Genomic DNA, 26,622 nt, shown 5'->3' with positions numbered 1-26,622 from the left:
ACTACTAATCCTATAGAAGTTTGCTCTCAACTGTTTTTCTACCTTAGTTAGTTTGAAACAACTAGTATGGTACAGACATGCGAATTGTTATTATGTGATTTCTTTTGTGTGGAATAATTTATTCTGTAAGGGTATGTGGTTATAATGAAGGCTTAAAATGTTGAAGTCCATTTTGATTATAGTCTGGAATGTGATTTTCTTCTTTTAATTTTGAATTGCTTGAGAAGATTTAAACCTAGCTATTTTCTGAAAGAAGGATGCTGGTATTTTTCCTTCATTTCAGTAATGGTGTTTACCATGTCTGCAATTACATCACTGTTAATTTCAGTATTATTTTAACCAGTAAGAATAATGTTGAAATATACTTTTTTTTTTTTTTTAAAAAAATGTCCTTTCTTTATTTCTGCAGAAATCAGAAAGGAATTCTAAAGAAAAAAGTGCCAATCACTAAAAAGTTTTATTAAACTTCCTTTCTCTCCACATGTTTTCACTCAATTTTGTATCATCTTTGTTTGCTAATCACTTCATACAGGCTGTTAAGCAAATTTAAGATTTAGATGTCTGCATGTCTTCTAAGTGTCCAAGCTCCAGTTTTGTCAATGGATGTATAGCCAATACAGTCAGTGGAGAGCAATTCTTCTTATCGTAAGTGGACATACACTGGCTAGCCAACTGGGAGTTCCCTAGGCTCCCTTTGCTTCATTGACATCGCTGTGAAGACTGCTGTATTTAGTTGTCTTAATTTGGAACTGCGTCCCATCACAACCTCATAGTTTAAGCTAAGCCACCTAGTCTCTTTGGTCAGGAGATAGACACAGACATCTTCTGAGGGCAATTCACTCTTTAAATACCTAATTTAAACCATGAAATGCGAGCATAATGCAGTCAAAATCTTTGCACACTCTGCCATAGTCTGTAGAAGCCTATATCGTTAAAAACAAAACCTGTGATTGTTGTGTAGTTACTGTTATCAATTACAGGGCAAGATAGAATGTCTCTTAATTAACTTAATAACCTGATAGGTACATTTAGACATAGCTAATTAGAGTTTTCTTGTAATTTGGCCTATGATTAATAGACTGTGAAGACTGTTTCATCTGTATTAAATGCATAGACAGTCACAAGGAAATGAAAATTTGAGCCTGCACTGAATAACTAATAGAGGACCTCAGGATAGTACAGTAGTGAAAGATACTCTCTTTATAAAGAATTAATATATGAAAATGCTAGTTTAGACCTGTTTTTTTTTCAAGATCTTTTGCAGCCTTACCAATATATGCATGAATCTCTCTCTTGGAAAATGGATAGATCAACTTTTGCAAGTTTCTTTTAAAACTATCTTACGTAGTTTAATAGTAGTGAATGTAAAAGCATATAAAGATACCATTACAGAAGACAGTAGAAATAATTGGTTTAAATTCTGGTTTGCACAGCGCAAGGTAAAAATATCCTTGGAGAAGTTAACTACCAGTTTTTCTGGAGCTTGTATCACCTTTCTGCCTGTTCTTTCTTGTTCTGGTTGGGGCACAACCTAATTTTGGGCAATACAGGAGGGAAGCAGCAGAAACGAATGTATTAGCTCTGGTGCTCTAGTCTGTATTAATGGAAGTTCCCTTTCACATTTTTTCTGTGCTGCAGTGTGTCTCACAAATGTAAGGGCGCAAAAACAATCAGTGGCTGCTATGTTTGAACAGCTGGAAAGCCCCAGTCTTTGTCAGGGCGGGTGCACCTGCCATAGCATTGAACAAACAGTTCATCTGGCAGCATGGAGACCCATTCTGCCATGACTTTTTATTTGTTGTTGTAAGGCATACTGTGAATGAAAGAACATGTTATAAACGTGGACAAAACTTTTTATTTTTCTTATTTGAATTATGTGAAATGAGAACAAATAGAAAACTTAGACATTTGAGCTAGAAAGGCAAAAAGTATTGTTAATATTTTTTAAGAGACATATGCCTTGCATTTCTGTTCTCATGCATAGTTGAAACTTATCTGTTGAATTTTTCATCAAGAAATGAATCTCAGCTTCAATGATCTTGTACCATTTTTATTCTGCTGTTAATGCAGAGGCGGCTTCATTGAGACTAGTTGGTCTTTTTCCTTTTCTTTTTCTTGTGAAACCTTGCCTGCTTAGCACATTGTGAGTCAGATCAGACTGCTGCTAAACAAAAAAGAAATTTTATTTTTGTAACTTGTTGTACACTTTAGTTTTTCTTATTTAATACCTTCACTTTTGTAATTTTTTTCTGAAATATTTCAAACTCGTAAGAGTATATTTAGAGTACCATGTAGTATGTTTTTCCTGCTGTCTTTTAAGATGTCATCTCATCTTTTAAGATGAGAGCATGAAATAAACTTTGATAATCTCATCAAAAACTTAAGATAGTTTTACTAGGGAATGGTGCTAAAATGAGAATACCCTATTAGACATTCCTAAACTGTAATGTCTTTTCACCTTCAGTGAAGTATGTTTTTACTTAAAAAATGATTTGAGTGCTCACTAAATACAGTTACTGCCTGTGTGAAGTTTTTAGCTTTTTTGCTGGGTGTGGTTTTTTGTTTCTCTTGCCCCTCCCTGCACTCAACCCCATGGCATAGCCAGGCAACCCAACTCAGGCAGATAACATATTGCTTTGTAATTGACAATTTTGTGGGGATGACAAGAGTCTTAAAGGAAGCACAAACTTGAAGAGCACGGTTTGGGAGTAGAGTAGATAGAGTTAGGTCCCTTAATGGATTGGGTGGCAGAACTTGGTAGGAAGGCGAAGGCAGTGAGGATCATGGAGTTATTATCCTAGTTCTGGGACCTCTGACTGTGTATGTAAAAGGCAGTAATGCTTCCTGCATGTGAATGTGGATTTACACAGAACATATGTCTGAAACTATTATCACTGCTATTGTTATCACTGTTTGGGGTGGAGGTGTTTGCAAATTCTGCAGAGTTCAGGAAGCCAGTTGTGGTAAATTGGAGACCACTGTCATGCTTTGCTTGGAGCAGCTTGAGAAGCAAATCCCTAAGAGCTTCTTCACTCCCCTTTTGCAATGGAATACTCATAGTAAAGAGTTATGTCATCTTTAAATGGCAGGCTTCTCAATCTGAGTCACCTTTGTGTTGACTTGAAGTTGTATTTACTTTTAATGACATCCCTGAAAGTGCTTGAGGCAAATCAGTTTGAGGCTTATTACACAAATTAGTAGTATTTTTTTTAACTACTACTATTTTCAGTTTATGAGGATTCCAGCAATGTTACATCTTCCTTGTTTTAGGTGTATAGGATTAGTACAACTCATTTGTTCCTCCAGATAGATAAAAGTAGCCTATATCTATAGTTCTTTCAACTTTTCTAATTGCTGTCACAGAATAGAACTGATCATGCTCTGGGACAACACAGATCTCTGTATCACTCAGGTCTTATTATCAATATGTTAACAGTAGATTAAAAAAAAGTGGTCCTTTTAAATAGGAGCTAATTTCACATCACCTCAGATTAGCACTTTTTCTTTTTTGTACTTTTTACAATTATGGTTTTTTTAGTTTTATTGCTATGTCTCATAATAAGGTAGAGAGTCCTTTAATCAGTTCTATTTTATTAGGTCTGTTTCTGTTAATTAAAGACCGTTTTTTCCTGTGACAAACAAGTCTGTGATGGCAACAATCAAGTAGCATTTGTCTTATATTGACACGTAGCCAGTCTAAAATTTTTCATCTCTGTATTATCTTTTTTAATGTTACATTAATTTTGTTATGTATTATTAATAGATTGTCACCCATGCATGTCTTAAAAAAATTAATAGTATCAATGCATGTATCTCAGTTCTCATCATTTTGTTTTTATTCATCTAAGACAGAAAAATAATTTTCAAACCATGATTCAGATTTAAATTACAGGTCAGCTATTACAGATTAACTCTTTTCCTTTGGTAATAGAATCCTCTGCAGTGGAATTCCTACAGCTATTGTGATCCATTACAAGCACAAGATTACATCTTTCCACTTGTCACTAATTCTGCATTTTGGCAGGGAAAAAAAGAAAGGTTTGCTCTTAGAGTGTTGCCAAGCAACCAAAATATGAATTACTCCAATTTCTGGATTTTTCTTGTATGATGTGTATCGGAGGGTTTCTCCTACCTTGGTGAGAGACAGCTCAGATGAAGTTAGAATCCATAGTTTTATCATTTCTAAGATAGTATGTAGCTTAATTTCTGACTGTGGATTTCCTTTTCAAAACAAAAGACATTGTTGGGTTTTTTTTGGTTCCCTGTAGATAGTTATCAAAAATCATGCCACAAGTGATCATGTCTTCACAAGACGTGAGACTGGGCATGTTTTCTCCTTTTTGTTTTCTGAAGTTAAATTTCTACAATGGAAAGCTTGTTTCTGTCTCATTTTCACTTAATTGTTGATATCACTACTTAAATAAAAAGAATACAAAGTCTTGCTGTGTTTTAATAATTCTGCATGCTGTTACTCATGTTTACTGTTATTTGGTATACTCCCTCTTAAGTGTCTTTTTCCAACAGAATTAACTGATGGCAATACCGAGTTACTACTGGTATTTGAAAAAAATATTTTATTAAATGAATGTGTGTGAAAAAGATGGAAGTGGAGATAGACTTAAGTGTGTGTAAGTTATGGTAAAATTTATGTTTGGGGATAGATGAAGAAAGAATAAAAGCTTTTAATAATTTAGCCACGTTTTTGTCCTGATTTTGTTGTACATTCCTGTAAGTTTTTACTTCTGTGTTGCTTTTTCATTTTGCAGTGGCAGCCACAGATTTCCTGTGGAACTATGTGGATTTCAGGGTCACCTCTCACATTAGTCATTGATTTCCTCTGTGCCCAGCACAGAGCCATAGCTTCTTTCTGGATTCCTAATCTGTGTTTTATGTGTAAGGAGCCAGAAGAACCTCAGCAGCAATGTGGAGAGTGATTCTCTTTCTGCAGCCCTGCAAGGCCAGGGGGTGTGACAGCAATTAGATACTATCAATGCACGGATGGCATAGGAGACGGTTTCCTCTTGACGTTGGTTTTGTGTCCATGTCTGCCACACTGTGATAAATAATTTGCTCATGTCTGTACAATACTGTTTTGGAGTACTTGGTTTAAAAAAAGTCTGCCAGTTTGATCAGACCTTGTAGTGCCCAGATACAAATGCATAGTCTAACCAGATTATTGTTCTGTGTGTGGGTGAGATCAAAAATGCACCAACCATCCTGATACACCAGTTTCCAGTGAGAAGAAACTTGAACATATGGGTCAGAGAGAAGCTACTCACTGCTCTGAAAAGGTGGTTGTTCTGAATGGTTAAATGAACAGTATTCAGATTGTTTTGGGTGAATTTGAGCAGGTAGCGGGTGTTGGGTTGTTTAATGTAAGTTCCAGTGGATAAGTGACAGTATAGACTAAAAGCGCTTCAAACATGAATGAACACTTCATAGGACAAAGCTAGCAGTAGTTTGAGAAGATGGGTGTTTCTAGCTGTTTTCTTCAAAGTTGGACACAGGCTTTTCCTTTATAAATGCTCCTTTATTTTTGGTAAATGTAAGATTAGTTTTGGTGCAATATCCCACTAATTTTTTGTTTTGTTTTAATTTTCTAAAGGAGTTGATGACCAAGCTGATAACAGAGACACCTGACCAGCCAATTCCATTTCTAATTGATCATCTTCAGTCCAAACAGGGGAACCGCAGTCAGCTTCAGAGAACGTTGTCTGGCTCTGCTGCCCTTTGGGCAGAGAGTGAAACATCAGGTATGTTCTGTTTGCTGAAAAGGGCTGGTGTCCAGTATAATCTTCCCACATTTTCATCCATGATTTCCTGGATGCACGTGTGCCTACTGAACAGGTACTACTCTGTGGTTGTGAGCATGCACAATAAATCCTGTTTGGTAAATACTGAATTTAATGTATATTGTTGGCTATCAGCTCAGCCTCTGTACATATCATGTGAGTATGGGTCAGAGTTACGGTGTGGAAGCAATCTCAGTCTCAATAAGAAAGAAGGTGCATATAAACATCCCTTGATTTCCCTGCTGTCCTCTTTGCTTTCCCTTTCCCTTTGCTTTGTTTTCCTTTTCCTTCCTGTGGCGTATTTGCACCTGAGATTAGCCTCTATGGAGGTATTTTCTTCAGTAATACACTTCTTTAACAACCCATTATTGCAACACTTAATGAGAAGATCCTATTACTACTTTATAAACTCCAGTGTGAATAATTTATGATTGTAGATCTTCAGAAGCATAAAAAAAATTATGAAATAATATCTGCTCTGATTCCAAAGTAGAATTTTTAGCTTTGATATTCTGGTACAAGCTACTGTGAGAATGTTGGTTTTGTAGTCAAAAATTGACCGATGGTCTGTCTTAGACTGTAGTAGATCTCAAATAGTTGCTGATAGAATGTAGTTGCCTGACATATCAATTTTTTCTTTATATCAAATGTAAAGTTTTAAGCATAGGCAGTCAAAGAATAAATGGAGGTTAAGGACTTATTCATAACAGAAAAATAAGGCAATATGTTTTTAATAAAAAATGTATTAATATCCAAACTTTTATGTTTAGGAAATGGAAAAAAATATGAAATTTATCATAAATCAGAAATAGGAGAATAAAAAGAACTGACTGATTTGGACTGATAGGTCTTGTTTTTTTCTGGATTAATTATTTATTAAGTCTTTGAAAAATAACCCTACAAATGTTATAATTGCCTGATTCCACTCTTTTAACAGAAAATAAAGGAACAAGGAGAGATTTTAGAAGTTATGATAAACCTTGGCAGGTAAATGCAAAAAAGCCTAAAAAGTCAAAGAGCGACCTTGCCGTGTCCAACATTTCTCCACCGTCACCGGAGTCCAAGTCATGTAAGAAAGCTTCACTGCATTATTAATTCCTTCATGCTTCCAAACCCATAGTATGTTTTTCTGTTGAAATAAGATTAAAATGGAAGGCAAACTATTAAAGAGTTTGATTCTTGCTTCACTTTCAGTTGAATTATGTATATTTAATAATACCCTATGTTGTCATCTACAGATAGAATTCTTGATAAATAAATAAAACCATAGAATAATAGCTGGGTGTCATGCACAATTTTATGTTCGTATACGGATTATGATTTGATGTTTTAGTTTGCCATTTTGCATGTGTAAAATCTGTTCTGTTGATATTAGTCCTAATAGATTTTTTTTTTCAGTGGGCCAGGCAATGTAAAACTATGATTTATGAACAGATACTATTCAAGATATGGGGGCAGTGTCAGCACAACAGGTGTACTGCTCTGAGAGCTGCTGAAGGAATTTAAATGTACACTGAAAGAAAAGGCAGAATAGAAGTAGAGACTGAAGAGAATATTGTCAATGACCTATAAAACAAAAGTACTAAAACCAAAACCAACAAGCCGTAATGAAATATAGTGCTTCCTGTGTACTGGCTATTCAAGAAACTTACCTTTAAAGCTTGATTTGTAATGGATTTTTTTACACAAATATATCCACAATATACGTATATGTATAGGTACACACACAAGTGTGTATACAAGATTTGTTCTCCAAAATAAATTGCAAAATTATATTTACTTCAGTTGACTATTGTAGCTTTTAAAAAATTTTATAATAGTCAAATCTTTAATAATTTGGAGTGTGATTAGGTGGACTAGATGAGAACAGAGATATGTAGTATGCCATAATAGAAGGCTTGCCACCTTTCCTCTAAAAGCAAGATGGGGAAGCCTAGACTACAGTGAAGTAAAAAAAAAATCTCCCAGTGGCCTTAGTAGGTCAAAATATAGCACAGCAATGGGTAAAGTAAATAATGTTAGATTTATAAATAGAGAAACTGTGCTTTTGGGTAATTATGAAACCTTTTTAGTTGAGAATAAATAACTGCAACGAGTGAAAAACAGCTGTACAGGTAGCTGTGTCTCATAGCACAGCTTTACTCAGGACTGTATTGTCCTAGCAAGATTTGTGGATTATTTTTTCTGGAAATGGAGCATGTGTCTCTTTCTTCTTCATCAAGCACATCCCCTGCTTCAAAAGACTGAAATTTGATCATCGCTTCCACTGTACCCCTCTACTGGCACATGGATTTTTAATCCAGTCCAAAAGAAACATGTGGATTTTAATTCACTTTCAAGAGTAAATTAGGATATTCAGAGAAACCATCATAGTCACTCATAATCTGTGTCTAATCTAACAGTCTTTGCTGGATAACAGCGATTTATGGAGATACACTGTTAGAAGCAGTGGCCGAGGGTGTTGTGAGCTGTTCCTGTTGTCATACTGTGTTCTCCTCCCTCCCTGTGCTTGCACTCCAGACCCTGTGATACACGTCAAGTAACTTCTATGCCATCTCCTAGAGATCTCAAATTCTCAGTCTTTATCCCAGGTAGTAGTGTGACGTGATGTCATTCCCTTCATTTGTATGCCTACTACAAGTGTCATGCTAGTTTCTCCTTAGGTTGTCCCAGGAGAGGACAAAGAGGAGGCTGGGCGCTCTAAACTACCAGGTCACATGTCAAACAAGGAAACGATTTATACATCTGTAAAAAGACTGGACTCAAGGATCTGTCCATGTAGACTGAAGAGCATCTAATAATGCTCTTCTGTTGGTAAGGCTTGCTCTCAAGATACCCAAGTCCCTAAGTCTAGCAGCAGAGTTTGTGGGAGTGCAGCTTTATTCACAACAGAGGGAGATAGAATTAGGGTGTGCTTAAGGCAATTGGACATACATACATACATGGCACTGTATGGGATTCTTTCTGAACATGGTGAGAGAGGAGACTACTGTCATTGCAAGGCAATTCTATCATCACTGAAAGGTCATGATGATTGTGGGAATTTCCTGATGACTAGAAAAAGGCAAAGGTTGCATTGATATTGCATTGATATTGACCATACATGCCTGATCAGATCAACTTGATTGCCCTCTTAAATGGAATAACTGGCCCTGTAATTAGAGAAAGAGCAGTGGATGTTTAATACCTTGACTTTAGCAAAACCTTTGTCAGTTTCCCATAGTATTCTTATAACTCAGTTGGTGAGATATGGACTGGATAAGTGGACAAGAAGATGTGTGGAAAGTTGGCTCAAGTGTTGAATTCAAAGGATTGTGACTGACACTACAAAGTCCAGTTGGAAAGCCTATCACTAGTGGCATGCTTAAGGGGCTGGCACTGAGACCAATACCATTTCAGAGGCTTTCCTAATGTCCTTGGTGATGAGGTAGAATGTGCTCTTAGATTTGCAGGTGAGACAAATTGTGGGAAGTGGTTTGTATTCTGGGTAGCAGGGCTGCTATTCAGAGGGACCTCATCAGGACTGAGGAATGTACTGCGAGTAACCTCATGAAGTTCAGCACAGGCAAACACAAAGTCCTGCATCTTGGATGGAATAACTGAGCAGTAGTATAAACTAGGGTCTGAATGGCTAGAAAATAGCTTTGCAGAAAAAGATCTGGGGTGCTGATGAACAAGAACTTGAATATGAACTAGCTGTGGCTCTGTGCTCTTGCAGCACTGAAGGTGAGCTGCATACTAGGCTGCATTAGCAAGAATATAGCCAGCAGTGTTTATTTCACACTTTTGAGATGGCATCTAGAGTACATCATGATAGATGATGATGTGTACTGGAGCACGTCCAGTGGAGGCCCACCAAGATGATGAAAGGGCTAGAATATGTGATAGACAATGAAAAGCTGAAGGAAATTTTTTGTTCATCCTGAAGAAATGAAAGCTAAAGGGAGATTTAGTTGTCACCATCAACTGAAGGTTGGTAGAGAAGACATAGCCAATTCTTCTTAAATGTGTGTAGTGAAAGGACAAGAGGCAACAAAATTATACTGCGAGTGTGGTCAAACACTGAAACGGATTGTCCAGAGAGGTCATGGAATCCCCATCCTGGGGGATACTCAAAACTCCGTTGGATAGTCTGACTAACCTGCCCTCAGTGGTCCAATTTTGAGTGGCAGGTTGGGCTAGAAGACTTTCAGATGTCCTTTCCAGCCTAATTATCCTCTGCTTCCATGGTTTTCTGTTTTATGCCCTTTCCTATTTTTTTGTCCATACCACTGTTTTAAATTTTGATTCCTCCTATTATTTTTGGGACTTACCCCCGCAAATACTTATCTCTGCAACTTTTTGAAAATACCTTGTGTATTTGCACTGCATTTTTAAAAATTGTTATGGCAGAGGCTGGTTTCAGCCATGTGCCTTTTTGCCATATCTTCCTTATTTTCTGCCAACAACCAAATTAATACTGATGTTTTTTTGACTTTTTTTGGCCACGTTTATGTCAGCGTCATTGGATATTGTATACCCCTTCAATCACTCAGATCAGCAGAAAGCGAGCATGTTCAGAAGCTGTTTATTACTCTGTCGAGACGTGCACAGCATATTCCATTTGTCTTGTGCCTTTAGCTTGTACTTCAAAACATTTTTGAGTCATCTTGTACATTTTTTTCCATAGCCTCTCCAAAGAGGTAGTAAGGACTCACCTGAGAAACAGAATGTTTTGGGCCTGCTGAGACCTAAATACTTTCTGATTTATTTAATTAGGAAATATTTTTTTCCTTCAGCAAAGCTGATGTTGACTGCAGTGTGCATATTATTCCTGCACAGATCTCTTCCTTATACATTCAACTTTTTTACTGCAGAGATTCCTCCAGTTCCTCCTTCTGCCTCAGCTGCACCTGAAACAAATGCACAAACAAGAAACTGTGGTATCTGAAGGATTGGACCACTTGTTTGGTGTGTGCAAAACCAGAATTAAGCAGAAGGTGCTGCTGCTGTCTGGCAAGGAAGAGGCTTGAAGTGTGTGAAGGGCTCCTAGTGTGTGTTCATGTGTGTTTGTGTATATATAAGTATATTTAATGAAATGTTTAGATAATCACATTCTGCATTTGAAGAAGAACAAATTTGGAAGTTTCTAAATAGTTTGTGAAACAGACTTCTTGCTTCCCAGCTAGCTACTTTTAGGCAAAGTAGGTTGATCTCTTCACTACCTCCATATTAAATCAGATCACAAATCATCCTTTCACCATGCTTCAGTTCACCATTCTCACCATATCCCATTTACAGTTACAATGTTGTGTACTTCTAATTGCCTTTGGTCCGTCTAGGACTGTAGGCCATGGTTCTCTTAGCCTTTTAATATCCAGATACTGTGTAAACCAGTTTGGTGGTATTATCACAGAACTCTAATCTGCATACTATTGTGAGATTTAAATACATTAATAATTTTATGCTCAATAATAACCCCACATTTTTGTTCTTTGAGCTGTGAGATGGTCATACAATGTATTATTGAAGTGTAGGATTAAATGAGAAACTGATCTGATTCTGTCTTGAAAAGACATGTATATGTAGATAAAGAGTACTGATTTTGTACCATCATCCAGTAGAAAATAAAGTTCTGCTGATTTGTGACAGCATTCATAACACATCTTGAATGAATCTGATGGGCATTTGTTGGAGGGGTGTGCCACCAGAAAAATCAGAAATACTAGAAAACATGCCTTTGAAGTCTTCTAAGATGAGATGGGGAAATCTCAGCTCCATAAAGGGAAACCCTAAATATTCATATACAAATAAATACTCATATACATTCATATGCTATGATGTAGATGTAGAATTGTAGGAGAAAAATTTCAAGACAAAGTGTTATATAAAACTCTCAAATAACAGAGATGAGGTTGAGGCAGGTAGTGTGATGAGGGATTTAAAATTACTGATGCTATGATTTTAAGAAATGAGTGAATATAATAAAGAAGAGAGTCAAAATATTGGGAAAGGATTTCACTAGGTGTGTAGTGACATATGCATGGAAAATGATATATGATGGACTTCATACATACAGAAGAAGAGCATGTATTTCAAAAGATCTCAAGGAAGGTTCATATAGTTTTTAAACAGTTCTGCTTCACACAAAGCCATCCATTTGAAAATGACTCGTGGTTGTTGATCCTATAGTTGGGAAGATACAAGTTTATATTTTAAAAACATTTTTAAGCAAGCAGAAGATGACCTTTGAAAGGGCAGACACATGCCACGTGATGTAATGAAATAGATTTTAATTTTGGTATCTATTCATTAGTTGGAAGAGTAGGTAAGGAAGAAGAAATATGTCTTCTCTAGAAGCAATAAAAATTTGTCAGTTCTAATTCTACTTAACTTCCCTCTCAGTTTTGGCTCAATAGAATGAGCCAAACTCATTGCTGAAACAAATTCTATTGAAACTCACTAATGTTCCATGACAGCGTATCTGTTTGGATATATTTTCACTGAAGTGTGAAATGCTTCACTGAAACATAGACTGCAGTACACCAGCATGCAGAGCAAATTTCCACACTATTTTTGACTGGTTTCCCACCATCCATCTAGTGAGATGCAGTCCAAGCTTCCTGTGTTTGTGGGACATTTCTCTGAAACTAGGGACCAGATCATTGTCTCTCAAGCAAGTTTCTCTACGTTCCAAGGATAGAGTCTTGATACTCTCATTGTCCTGATACAGGTTGGTCTGTGTACTCTGCAGTTGCTGCTGCTGGAAGCTCCACAGTTGTTGAGTAGAACTTATGTTTGTTTCACTCAGCTTCTGTCCCATTACAAATTTTATTTCAAAATCGTATAGCTTTTCAGAAATTCTATCCTTTGGTATTTTGAAAATGTGGTTGGTTTCAAGTTGACATATCAAATTACAGCTTGTTGAAATTTTCTGCAACCTGGAAGCTCTAACATTTGGTCATCTTTGTACATGGTTCTACTGTATTAAATTATTGCCTGTTTGTATTTTGGTGCTATTGTGAGATTTATGGAGTGTGGTGAATTCGGTATAATCATGGAAAGAAAAGTCTGTCAAACTGCTAGTAGGCTAGAGTGAGTGATGCTGTAGAATATAGTGTTGGTACACTGAAGGGAGAAGATGAGATGGCTGAAGAAGCATGAGATGACAGTAAAGGAGCATGTGATCTCAATATAAGACTGGGTGAAAATAGACACCTCAGAGTTTCCTTTCTAGTTTGCTAAATATTTATTTTTACAGTTAGTAAAATAAATAGTTTAAAAAAAAGTTTAGAAAAAATCCTAGATGGTACGTTTTGTTTTCTGTAAATAAGAAAAAGGATGAGAAATACTGAAGTTGTGCTAGGGTCTACGAATGGAGGCATTCTGTGAATTGTTAATTATGCTAGGGTCTGTGGATGGAGGCAAGTTGTGGTCGCACAAAAATTTAGATAATGAACGTAGTGGTTTCTTAACCAGGGAATTATGAATTAAATGATTGGCATTTAATTATCAACAAAAACTATAAGCTGTCCATCAGCAGAAGCTAGTCTGTATCTATTCACTAGGAACCACCATAGCTCATTATTTCCATTATTGTCTTCAGAAGACAATACATGACTTGTCTTTTTTGAACACAAAGCAGAACCAGACTGTGACACTCCAACTTCCCTCTCTTCCCTCTTCCTGATTGAGGCTTCCTGTGTCTCTCTTCTCCTACTCTTATCTCAGTAGGTCCTTTTTAAGGTCTCCTTTGTCTTCTGTCTTTGAGAATGTCTGCAATTGCAGTCTGAGGTATTAACTTCCATAATACCCAGGTTCCTGAGTAGGAGTTACAGATCTGAACATACTCTGGGTTGTCAAGCTATGTACAGATGTCCAGTTTGAAGATGGCTTATGTCTATGGGAGATGGAATGGAATCACGTTCTTTGTGACAGAAGGACTTAACATACCATTGTCCCATTTCTTTACCTGGAAGAGATGGCTATTGATTTAACTTCAACTTTCACTTGTGGAGTTGATCCAAAGTGGAGCAGAGGGAAGTCGGCAATAAGGCAAATTTCAATAGCAACAGTTATTTAACACATTTTGTAATAGCTACCAGAACTTGAAGTCTGAGCATAATTTCCCCATACCATCATAAAAGCACTCTGAAATTCCAAATGATCATGATACCACTTTTTTTGCATTATCTGTAGGAGTCTGCAAGTTTCCTTCTTGGCATGTAATGAAATTTCTAAGCATAAATTATTTGACAGCTGTCAAAATAGTAAATAAAAATTTCAGAGCTGGCCAGGGTATATTGGACATTATAGGCTTTGTTTTTGAAATTATTTTTAAGTGTATAGATAGCAACCATTAATAAATGCAACTGGTCCTTTTTGTTGGGAATGTGGACTAGGTATCATCATCTTCACACCAACATGTGCAGTTCTCAGCACAGTAATGCTGTGTTTGGAGACAAACCAACAATTGCATTTGGTGGCAAAGGCAGCAGATCACTTAGTTCAAAGAACATGTTAAACTGCAGTTTCAGAGACAGCATTGTTTTTGTTTTCATTTCTACAAATCGTTCAAAATGTTCACACTGGTCAGTGCAGCTCTGTTCATTGTGGGTTCTACATATCCCAGAAAATCCTTGTCTTCTTCCCTGACATTGTAGGTAAAGTTAGCTCAGCAGTTGAGAAACCGTTATTTTAAAATTAAATCAAAGGTTTTGATAGTAGATAATGAGTAGGAGACTGTAAGCTCAGAGCTGTACTTCCCACAGATCGAGTTTAAGTACTGGAATAAAGATTATAGGCTATACGGCATGAACAGTAGGGGTATAGTTTGTTTCACTGTTTTTATTAACTATGCTGTCTACACTTTATGATTTTTTTAAAAAATAAATTGTGTATATATATATATGTTGTTTTAAAAGCTTTGTCTAAAATATTTCTTTTTTTGCTAAAATGGCTAGCAAAGCCAGAAGTACCAGTTACTCATTTTCATTTTGACATTTTTCCTTATTGGCCCTTAGGACATAGAATTCTGTTTTGACGTAATTAAGTACCTTCATATGCAATATTTTTATTACATTTTTCTATTACTGCATTATTTTTATTATTTTTAATTGTTAATATTAATTACTTGTGTTGCAAGCATCATCCCAATTATGGATTTGTTCATAGAAGTTTTCATTTTTACTTCACATTGACCAAAGAAAATATTTCCAGCTGTTAAACTAGGAGGATAGTTAAGTAATTTCCACTGAAGCTACTTGAGCTTGTAAACTCATTGTGCAGCTTTTTTTCTGCTTAGGAGTCCGAGCTACCAAATCTAAACTTCATCTATATATCTGTGTATATTTAGTGCCAAGGTCAATAGAGCATCCTAAATGGGATTGGAGGACAAAACCGGAGAACCATGATTTTGATGAACTAAATCATATTCTTCAAGAGAGCAAAAAACTTGGAAAAGCCCTTGAGAATCTGTCTCGCAGTAAGTTGATTGATTTTAGTTTCTTAATGTAACCATGCAGACTGAATTGTAATTTGGAAGTATATATTAAGAAGGTGGTCTTCTATTCAGTAAAGACCAAGTTCATTGACATCAGCAATTACATTCCTGTTGAGATTTACAGGATGTCTGAGATAATTTAGCAGCACTCCTGCTGAATGAAACTACTTCCCCTGCACATCCTTTTTTGGTACATTAGTTTTCTGCCAGTTTAGTGAGCTGAATTAGCTCATCAAGAGATCAACACAAGCGACTGGTTTAAGGAAAATGGTGGGAATGTGCTGCAGCGAGACTGCTCCTTTTGGTGGTAGCAGTTAGATTGGATTAGCCTTTGTGAAACCTTAATGTTATTGATGGAGATCAGATCAGTCATTGAAAAACAATTAAGTATTTTGTATCCTTGACCCCAATTAATTCCTTCCAGTTTTCAAAAGCACTTCAAATAAATATTTTAAAGCATCTCAAAATAAATATTCAGAAACATGGTAGCCAGTTATTTCATAACAAAACTCCAGTATTACCCCTTAAAGGACATAGTCAAACAGGAGCAGTGTTTAAAAATAGCATGCTTATGTAAGGAGTAGCTCTGAGAATTACTCTGGGTATGATGAGGAATAACTTGGGGTTTTTTCCCTGTAGAAGAGAATTCTGAGGTACATTGGTGGGAGCAAACACTACTAATAGTTATCAAAGTATGAAAAGTACTCTCTGCCATAGTACATGGAAACTAAGTATGGCATGGTGTGGGAGACATTTGAATGAGAAATACTTTCTCCTCTCATCAGATTTTATCCATGGCACTTCTTGAATTCACTGGAGAAATTGCAGATGGTGAGGTCAGAAACAGGTAAATGAAGAATGGTAGATCTGTTTTGTGGAGAATTTTGAGATTCAGCATTTTTCCAAATTTCATCAAATACCCAGAACTGTTTTGCCCAAATTCTCTCTCTTCCAAATCTTTAAGGTTGATCACAATTATATTCTGAGAAAGTTTCATATTTATACTAACTATAGCAGTACAGTTACAAATACAAAGTCTGCAAATACATTTCTAGTAAATTAGTAAATTGGTCTGTCTGCCTCTAAGTAGCTAAACCACCTCTGATCAGGGTTTCTAATTTGCAGCCCCACTATTGCTTGACCGTGTTACTGTGATGGGTACGAGTGTTGTTTTCAAGCCTTTGTCTTTTAGAGGCTTGTAACGAAGCATAACACAGATACAGAAACTTTTTTTTTTTTTTAATTTCAGAAAGGGTTATTTATTCACTGTCTGGAGATGCAAACCAATCAGATGCAAGAGTTCAGTAGTAAAGGACTAAATCCACTCTTCAATCCTACATCTTTGTCTTTCCTTGTGAATATTGTGTAGGTTCCACTGAGCTCTGGCTTCCTTATAAGTAAAATACAGTTTGCAGCATTCTGTACCTCTCTTTGCCACAGAGTTTTCTAACTGGAATGCAAAACACTGCAGCTCTTCTGGGTGCCTACACTTGGACTGGAGGTGTATGTACCTGATCAGCATTGTTGGAATCAGCTTTTCATGGTTGTTTCACAAATGAAACATTCTTCACTATTTCTTGCTAGTACTTGATGTTTTCTGTTGATTTATCAAGATAATATGGAATTTTAATCCTACCCCCAGAGTGCTTTAAATCACTTGCAGCCTGATACCAAGGTCACTTTCATGAATGTGCTCTCTATTTCTTCATCCAGATCATTAATGGAAATATTGTCAGACCTCTTCATGATTCCATTTCAGATCTGACAACCAGCACTTGAAAGCTACTCAGTAAGTGCATTTTTTCCCACCAGGTGTTGATCTACCTTGCAGTCATTTCACCTAGAATGTAATTCTCTAATTTGTTTACTGAAATATCACCTAGAACAGTAAACAAAGTCTTATTATAGCTGAAGTATTTTACATCTAGTTCCTCCTCTTATCCACTAGGCAAGCTTCCCTGTTGAGAAAGCAATTAGACTGATTTGATGTGATTCATTCTTGATAAATTCATCTCACCTGGTTCTTAACACCTTTCCTGTCCATTAGATGTTGTTAAATTGTTTATTTAACAGTTCTGTCAAATATTCTTGCTTGTTGGCTAGTAGTTCCCCACGTCTTCCCTTTTTCTTTTCCAAAGAAAGATATGGTATTTGCCCTTTTCTGTCTGCTCCATTCCTGAAAGACAGTTGCTAATGGAGTAGAGGTTTCTTCAGCTAGTTAGTTAAGTGCTCTAGAGTGAATTTCACAAAACTCTGCCAACTTGAATGTATCTAATTTATCAGAATATCTTTCAGTTTTCTGTCATCTGACTTTCAGTTTTTCCTCTTAAAATCACTAGCATTAAGCATCTGGCCACAATTTTTTTTTTTTTTGTAAAGACTGAAGCAGTGAAAGTATTGAACACTGGGATTTCTTTGTATCATCTGTTATTTGCTTTTCTTCTCTTTGATGTAATTTACTTTGTCCTCTTTTTCTAGTGTATATATAGTACCTTCTCTTGTGGCTTTTTTTGTTCTTTGATAGTTGTTACTCATTTTTCACTTTAGCCTTTTTGATTGTATCATTTAAACACGTCAGATTAATTTTAAGATGTATGTCCTTTTTTCCAGTTTTTGTACTCTTGATTTTCAGAGCATTTCAGGAAATGAATCTGTTCTGTGCCGCGATTTCTTGTATTTTAGGATGATATAAAAATGCAAACTGAAAAATATGAAAAGTTTGGAAAAAAAGAAAAAGTATAATTTTGAAAATAAATGTAGTTTTACTGTTCCCCTGAAGGTAGAATACAGATTGCACATAAGAAAATATCTTACAGGGTTTCAATGAATACACACATCTAGAACTTTAAAAGTATGACAAGTGAAACTCATTTTGTGCTGTACCCAAACAAGCATCCCGTGTGGTGGATTTTACAAAAGCCATGACAAGGTCCTGTCGCTACCTTCTGCAATGTTAATGCTTCCTTGGGGCAAGCTAGTTAGTACTTTTGATTTTCAAGCACGTCTGTTCAGTTTATGACTCTCATGCTGCATTTGATACTACTCTTGTTTTGAAGCACTATGGAGCAGACACCAGGCTCAAACAAATAGTTGAATTTGCAAATTATCACAGCGTGGTATCAGTGGCTTTTTACAGCATTCTCTCACTTCATTCTTCGGTATTTTAAAAAAGAAGAGTGCCACATAAAACCAGATGTTTGAAGTTCAGTGAGTTTTCCACCAAGTCCTGGAATTAATTTCCATTTTTATAGATAAGCTTTGGATCATGTAGTGAGTTTCTTGGACTTCATTGCCTGCTATGCAGCTGACACAGCCTGGGAATTAAATTAGTTGCTATTGCTTCATTCACTGTGCAGTCTAGATACCTTTGCTTTGAGACAAACCTGTGCACTTCACACAAAATTAGAACTGTCTGAAAGCTTTGGAAAGTGAGACTCAGGCATTTGAATGTCTGGTCTTTCCTATGTTCAGTCCTCCTAGCAATTAAAACTGAACTTCCTTACATTTGGAGCCCTCCTCCAAAGCCCCATCAAGACAATATGTGAGTAATTCTGTGCTGCAGTAGATCCTGAGAAACCAAGAGTGGCTTCACACTCAATGTTAGAAGTATCTTGTGAGTTCTGAGAGACTGTAGAAGAGTATTGCCATAATTATGGTCTAAGTGTGTTGGAGCTTGGTGATTTAAATACACTGTTTTCCAGAGGCCTACCAGTGTGGGAAACCTGAGTTTCATTTGCTTCTACAATCAGCTGTGTGTCACTGAAGCAGATTTTGAACTGTCAAGTCAACTATTTAGGGGAGATGTTGGTTTATGAAGCAACATACCTGAATATACTGCATTTCACTTGTGCATGTTTCATTTTCTGCAAGGTCTCCTCTCATCTTTATTGCTGTTATCTTCTTTAGCTGAGCATAAGTAAGAAAAGTTCCATGTTGTTTCAGATGTATGCTTCTGTATTTCCCTGTATGGCCTGTTTGCCTTCTAAAGACAGTTAAAACCTCCTGTATAGCTAAGGATCTTGCTCATGAATATATCTGTCTTCACCCCCCATCTTCTGAGGATGGAAGAATAGATAACAGGAGATGGAAAACAGTGAATTATGAGTGTTTTGAGTGGGGAAAAAAAGAGGACTAAATCAGCAAGGGCTTGCTCTAAAGTAGGTGTGAAGTCTGCCTGCTCTGTGAACAACTTTACGTCTTTTATGTGAACGGTTTGGATTAGGGTGCGTATTGAAAATGTGTGAGTTTTGGTTTACGCATGGTAACAACATTCGATGACACCTAATGTCTTCTACTGTGAGATTGGTACTTTTTCATAATTACACATATCTTTGAAACAGAAATAACCAACATTTTGTTAGTAATGTTTGAATCCTTGTAAAGGCCAGGTGTATACTACAAATCAGAGGGGAAGAGACAAAATTATCATGCTTTGAATTCAGTGGACATTTTAAGGTCAGCAAATGGTAGTAAGTTAGCATTAACCAAAGCTATTTGATAACCAATCTAGGTCAGCTAGTTGGAGGAAATCCTAGAAAGAATGGTATCTAGCTATAACCAATATGAAAAAAGTACTCTTTGGTTTCTTAATTTGAAAGGGGACTAATCAGTAAATAAATAATTAGTAAATAAGAAAGCCATCTACAAACTAGTAGGAAATATTGCTGGAAACCATAGAGAATCAGAGAATCACAGAATGGTTGAGGTTGGAAGGTAGGTCTGGAGGTCATCTGTTCCAACTCCACTGCTCAAGCACAACCACCTACAGGCAGCTGTCCTGGACCATGTCCATGGCTCTTGAATGTCTCCAAGAATGAAAGATCTCTTGAGTCCCTCCAGAGTACCTCAAACAGTTATTTCTCATAATGTTAGAATCAGTTGATGTTTATGCATAGCTTAAAAAAGGTAAGCATGATCTTACCCTTTAAGAAAAAGATAAAATAGTGAAACGTAAAAGCCTATGTTCTGTTTATCTTTTATGAGGAAGAAGATAAGAACAAGAGTAAAAATCTCATAACAATAAGGGTAGAACTAGTTCAAAAAAAGATCAGAATATGTTAAACCGCTAAAATCATGTCCTCAGTTTTGTGGATGAACCTGCAAGTATGTAGGATGTGAGAAGTTTAATATACATCATGAACTACTTCAACGTATTTAGCAGTCTCTGAAACACATTAGAGTGGGGTTTCGTTTAGCAGCTTGTACACTATAGGAAACCACTGATGACTTACATTGTGGTTATGGAAGATGTACTTTAATAGAATGCCGTTAACATTTATCAGGGACATCTGAATTTTCCCACTGAAACCAGGCACTTCTGATGATGATGATATAGCTGTGAATGCACACCTGCATGACATGTAACTAGACTTATCAATCACCTCATGAGGGGCATTGTTTTAAGACACAATACTTTTGTATTTTTTTTTTAGTCATACACAGTTGTTGATCTGAAATGGACTTTAGTGTGTAAAAATGACTTATCCACGATTAGTTTTGCATTTAGCCCTGAATATGTTTTGCTAATTGAACCACAAAACTAGTCATCAGTATTCTGTAGAGGATTTTTCCTTTCTTCTGTTCAGACTGAACTTTAAAATTGTGTTATTCTTGTGTGAGATCAATGTTTGTGATTTATTTTGAGATCGACATTTTTAGATAAGCTCAATCAAACCTTTAAGAAAGATAATTTTATCTCAGTACTGCAGCTGTTATCCGATACTGCCTTTGCTTATAAAATCCATTTGCTTTTAGTGTGATGTATGAGTAATAATACAAAATAATGATATTTTCTGAGATTGAAACAGGAAGAATGTGAACATAATAATTGGAACTCAATTATAAAGTGGGGTTTATATGGCCGGGAGATCACTGTTACTTCGGTTATAAGTATCTTTTTCCTACAGATGTTAAATTTTTAATTACCTTTGTGGAAGTATTTGCTATTCTGACCTAGCCTACTCTAAGTTTCAGGACTAGAGTCTCTTTTTTACAGTGTCCTTTTCTGGAACAGTATTTGGCTTGCTAAAAGTTTCTATTGCAGAATGCTATTGCAGAACTGGAGTTTGTGTGCCTGTCATGTCAGATATGGTACTTGCCTAGTTCATAGAGCAGGGTTGACATTCAGAGGGTAGTAGAAGGGGGTGAGCTATGACTCTGTCTGTAGCTACTGGCCATTGTGGGCTACCCACCTTAATCAACCTACTGCAGTGTACATTTTTCCTTAAAATCAAGAATTCTGACAGATTCTACAGTGTTAATTAGTCTCTTCTGAGATGACCTTGGCCTAGGAGAGTCTCTGGGACATAATATTTGGTGGGTACTTTGCATTTTATTTCTGTTTGCCTAATTTGTTGCTCATCAAACCTAATTCTGAAACCTGTATTGTCCATTGAAGCCAATGAGAAATTTAGATATAGAAGTGCTGCAAGTCTAAAGCATAAATTCTGTTGCTGGGGATTAATGATCTTCATTTTTTTTAAAGCTACCAGCGGGAGGAGAGATTAAATCCATGTTTCCTAGATAGTGACTATACTGATGTATTGTGTGCTGTTATGTTGATGTGTGGTGCCTTGTAGATGACACTGTTCCTCTTGTTCTTATATGACTAGATGTTAGGAGGAGTATTATACTAATTCAAGATGGATACCGCTAGAGAAACTTGATACACACCTGTTTAATAATATAAGGACATATGCTCCTCCTTGACAAGAACTCTGAGGTTTCAATTCAATATGTCTTCACAGCAAATCTGAGTTACTACTGGAAGTAATATGTCTAATTTTGAAAGTTGTAAAATGACTCAATGTAAGTAAAGGTAACAATACAAGAATATCTATTATGACAGTCTATGATATATCTATTATAAAGTTCCTATACAGAAATGACAGAGCTGGTTTAGTTTTCGTGTACATGTTTTCTGGGGGAAATGCTTTGTTTGGTGCAACCAGAGCAACCATTTTATGTCCTTTATAATCCAAGGATGGTGTGAAATAATTTCAGTTTACCTTGTGTTTAATATGTGGTGCAAACAGGCACAGGGGCTAGAATTTATTATGCTGCCAGCTGCAGCATGGCATGAGGTTTTGCCTTGGGAAATGCAAGTATGTCTGACATGGCCTGTCCCACCAGTGAGGGAATATATGCTTACCCTGATTTACAATGTATAGGAGAATGTATTGGGACAGTTAACTGCTGGGCAGTTGATACATGATACAGTATTCCTGTGATCCTGCTCCAAGCTGCAGTATTAATAATGATAGAATAGCAATGCTGTTTCTGTCCTGGAGTTTGTTACAGAACCTGTGGTGCACTATGAGGTTGACAGTCCAGCCATCCACAAGCTCCTTGGCCTAGGTCAATTCTGAGAATGAATTTTGTCAAGTTAGTCAGAGTTGCACTGGGGTTGTCATAGTATGTCTAAACTCTCTATCTCAAAACCTGTATGTGAAATCCAGAAGACTTTGTTTGGCAAATAGGAAAACTGGCTATTGGGAGCTCTGTGGCCATCTTCTGGAGGTTTAGGAAAATACATAAACTATTTGCTCCCATTGAGCTGAATAACGGTAATCTGGCATACATCAAAGTAGTAGCATTTTATTTTCTTATGACTGGGTACACATCGGACTTGTCAGATGTATGTTGTGCACTTAGAAAGATGTAAGTCTTAAATCTCAACCAATTTTTATTTTGTGTTCTCTCTTCCTATAATTATTTAAGGACCACAAATAAAAGAAAAAATGGTAGATGTCTCTAAGTTTCACAACTTTCCTTCTTATCAGAACATCTATTTTATAATTTCAGGTGTGGATAGCATATGAAGATATTGCAAGTTTTTAAGCTACTGTAAAGCTGATTGGGAATAATGCAGCAGGCAGGGATTTTATGATTTACCATTACAAAAAGACCTGAACTCATGTGGTGCCTATTGTTTTGAAAATTAATTTTATGCTGTTGAATTGAGAACATCAAAGTCTAAAAATCACTCTTCAAAGAGAAATAATACTACTTAGTGGAGAGGCATTAAGTACTGGATTAATTGTGTTTGTTGCAAGAGTACGGCAACAAATAAAGCTCTTATAAGAACTGCATATGAAAGAACTAGGCATTTTTGAGACTCATGGAATTGTTATTAACAATGTTCATTTTTCTTTTGAAAGAAAGTTAATTTCCTGATAAACTAGAAATTAAGCAGAATGTCCTAAGCAGAAAGTCTTTACTGTGGAAGATACTCATTCTAGACTCAAAAAGGATTTTAATTTGTTAGAAAATGGTGCAGATACATTTTGGAAGGTGGATTTTGCATCAGAGATGCTATAATGCTGTAACAATCATTGCCTTTATTTCTCTTTTCGTACCATTGTGCTGCTGCAGATTGCCATAGGGATAGAAGTTTGGGAACAGAGATCTAGGATAACTGTGTAAAGAGTGGTTTTAGCAATCCATGCTAAATTTTAAAAAAGGCATGACAAACATGGTTTAATATTTTAGGTATAAAAACTACAAATTACATGGCTAATATGAGATACGCTTTTGTGCAATCTGATTAATGTAGGCATGATAATAGTAATTAAAATATAGTAAGTGTTAAGAAGTTTTGTTGTTATTACATTGTCTGGTACTCATGTTTCATTTAATCCTAGTGTGCCAGACCTTTCTTGCAATCAGAGAGTACCTTGTTCTTACAGTTCTCTTCAAAAGCCAAGCTACTGACAAGATCAAAGTCTTCCAGTTGAGAAAGTCTGTGCTAGCATGAACAGGCCCACTCCACATTTGTTGCTGATCAGAGATGGCAGTGGTTATGGCTGTGGAGCATTTCTGAAGGACTGTGAAAGCATGTTCAGACCAATTAATTCATTGTTCCAGCACTCTTACAGCACAGAGGGTCATTACCCTCAAAAGTAGAAACAAATGCCCTGAATCTGTCTGTGTAATTCACCGGATGGCTGAGTGGGCTGGGTACTTGTGATGCCTGATCAAAATTCAGCACCCTTAATTACTTGTAAAAGGGAGGATTTTTAAAGAAATAAAATTGGTAGGTACCTAACTAATTCCCACTGTAAACCTTGTCTGTGAGCCTTAGCTGGTGGTGGCAAGCAAACCTCTCCCCCCATTAGCTGAACAGTACTCTTTCTCATTGCAAAAAGTAAGAGTGGTAGGACTTTTGTGTAGTTGTCAATCATAGTATGATAGAAAACTATAGCAAGTGTTGTGTGTGACAAACAGCTGCTCTGAGAGAAAAGGTAAAGCATACTTTATTTCTGAAGGATTTGCCTTTGCTGTCAGAAGACTTTCCCCAGCTAAGGCAGGAGAACTTTTTCAACAGTCTCCTTGTCCGCTCACTTGAGGCAGAGCAATGATGAAGCAGCTCTAAAACTTCCCTTCTCTGTTCACTCTCATGCAGAGTCAGGCTTTAAAGGTTTAAGCTGAGGGATGTCAGAAATAGTTATTTGTAGTAACTTAAATTCGAACAAAGCCATTGGAATCAAGCTTGAATAAACTAGATGTGTCAATTTTTCTGGTATTAGAGATTTGTGATTGAGATTAAGTTATCATGAAAAAAGGCTACAGTTTGAGGAAGTGACTAAATTGTTAGGTAAAAAGGTTTTAGTGTATGGATGTTTTAGCTACACCTGTGGATGTTTTACCTAAACCTGAAACATAGCTGTTTTCTTTTAAGAGTATTTTCATGGAATAGGCTGTCCCTTTGCCTCTAGTATTCTGTGATTTTTTACAGTGACATTTTCCTATTTAGAATACATAAAAAGAAAAATTTACATTGCCTCTTTTACACTGTATGAAAGCCACAGAGAAAAAACTGAGCATAGCTATACAAGCTACAGAGAGCACAAACAGTTATTTGTTGTCAAATATAAAAAACAAGTGAAAAGAGGGCTTTCTTTTTAAAAAAATGCTGATCTCTGGGTATTAGCAATTACATGAACTGAAGACAGCAACTATTGTTACTATTACTTCGTAGAAATTCAACTATTTTAAATTTTCAATTTATTACTTGAAAATCAACTGACTGACAGTAACCCATTTGACTGCCAGAAGTCAGGAGTGTGCCAAGGTTTTAAGAGAATAACAGAAATCCTAAATACTTCTGTATACTAGTTTTGACTATATCTAGTTGTGTTCTCAGGATACTGATTAAGGTGGTTTGATTTTTTTTTTTAAAAAAGTTACAGTAAATATGCATTGAGTTTGAGTTTTCTGAGGGAATACTTTGTGAAAAGCAGAGTCCATATTATTCCACCGGAGATCTGTACACAAAAAATGACCTCACTGTTGTGATTTTCTGTCTACTGCATGCACAGGTGCAAGTCTGCTGTCCTGTCAACTTCAGCTATGACATTTTGTCAGTTTGGCAACTGCAAAAGAAAAATTGTAAGAGTGGGCACACACTAAAAGTGTGGTGCAGTAGTATCTTGGAAGAAAATTAGAAGCTTTTTTACACCCACCTTTTTATGGGTTAATTTAACCTGGTTTCTGCTAGTGGAGTTGTATTATCAGTAACTAATGAAGTTTTGTTAATATTAATGGGGCTCAAGCTATAACATAAAGATCCTTATGACTGAGAGTATATTTTGTAGTTTCTTTTTCTTGAAAATAAATATTTTTAATGAGTAAGTCAGCACTGGGAAAAATTGCTCTCTGTCCGCTCCCAGGTTTCAAAGACCCATTCACAGAACATCTGTGAAAACAGAAGAAAAGGAGAGCAACCTCCAGTCTGAGGAAACAAACCCATACTAAAACAAAATGAGCTATCTTAACATCATGGGAAATTGCTGAGGAAAGGTATTTGGTCTGTTTATAGGGCATTTGTGGTTGCCAAATGGATTGACCTTGGTTATGCAAAATATATCCAATGTGATGGAGAGCTGTTTGATGGAAATGAGGTTTTCAAATTGAGATAAAGAGAGCCTTGAATTAGTTTCTTACTACCTCCAAGAATGCTGTAACCTTCTCTAGTAAATGCCATTGGAGATTGAAGAAATTAACCGAATCACAGAATCATCAAGGTTGGAAAAGACCTTGAAGATCATCTAGACCAACAGTTAACCTAACACTGACAGTTCCCAACTACACCATATCCCTCAGAGCTATGTCGACCCGACTTTTAACACCCCCAGGGATGGGGACTCCACTACCTCCCTCGGCAGCCCATTCCAATGGCCAACAACCCGTTCTGTAAAGAAATGCTTCCTAATATCCAGTCTAAACCTTCCCTGGCACAACTTGAGGCCATTCCCTCTTGTCCTATCTCTTGTTACTTGGTTAAAGAGACTCATCCCCAGCTCTCTGCACCCTCCTTTCAGGGAGCTGTAGACGGCGATGAGGTCTCCC

The 26,622-nt window shown here is 36.5% G+C and overlaps 1 protein-coding gene across 2 annotated transcripts in view; it reads left to right on the top strand.

Annotated features, from left to right (window-relative positions):
- C2H8orf34 (chromosome 2 C8orf34 homolog) overlaps window positions 1–26,622 on the top strand; it is a 173,211-nt gene that overhangs the window by 25,866 nt on the left and 120,723 nt on the right. For both annotated transcript variants that reach the window (XM_074897689.1, XM_074897688.1), the window contains exons 2-4: window positions 5,606–5,753; window positions 6,730–6,861; window positions 15,127–15,255. In XM_074897689.1, the coding sequence (XP_074753790.1) occupies window positions 5,606–5,753; window positions 6,730–6,861; window positions 15,127–15,255 (409 nt within the window). The remainder of the gene's footprint in view (window positions 1–5,605; window positions 5,754–6,729; window positions 6,862–15,126; window positions 15,256–26,622) is intronic.

The sequence above is a fragment of the Athene noctua genome, chromosome 2 (genome assembly GCF_965140245.1).
Source record: "Athene noctua chromosome 2, bAthNoc1.hap1.1, whole genome shotgun sequence".
In the NCBI taxonomy this organism is placed as follows: domain Eukaryota; kingdom Metazoa; phylum Chordata; class Aves; order Strigiformes; family Strigidae; genus Athene; species Athene noctua.
This window is presented reverse-complemented; position numbering and strand designations above follow the sequence as displayed.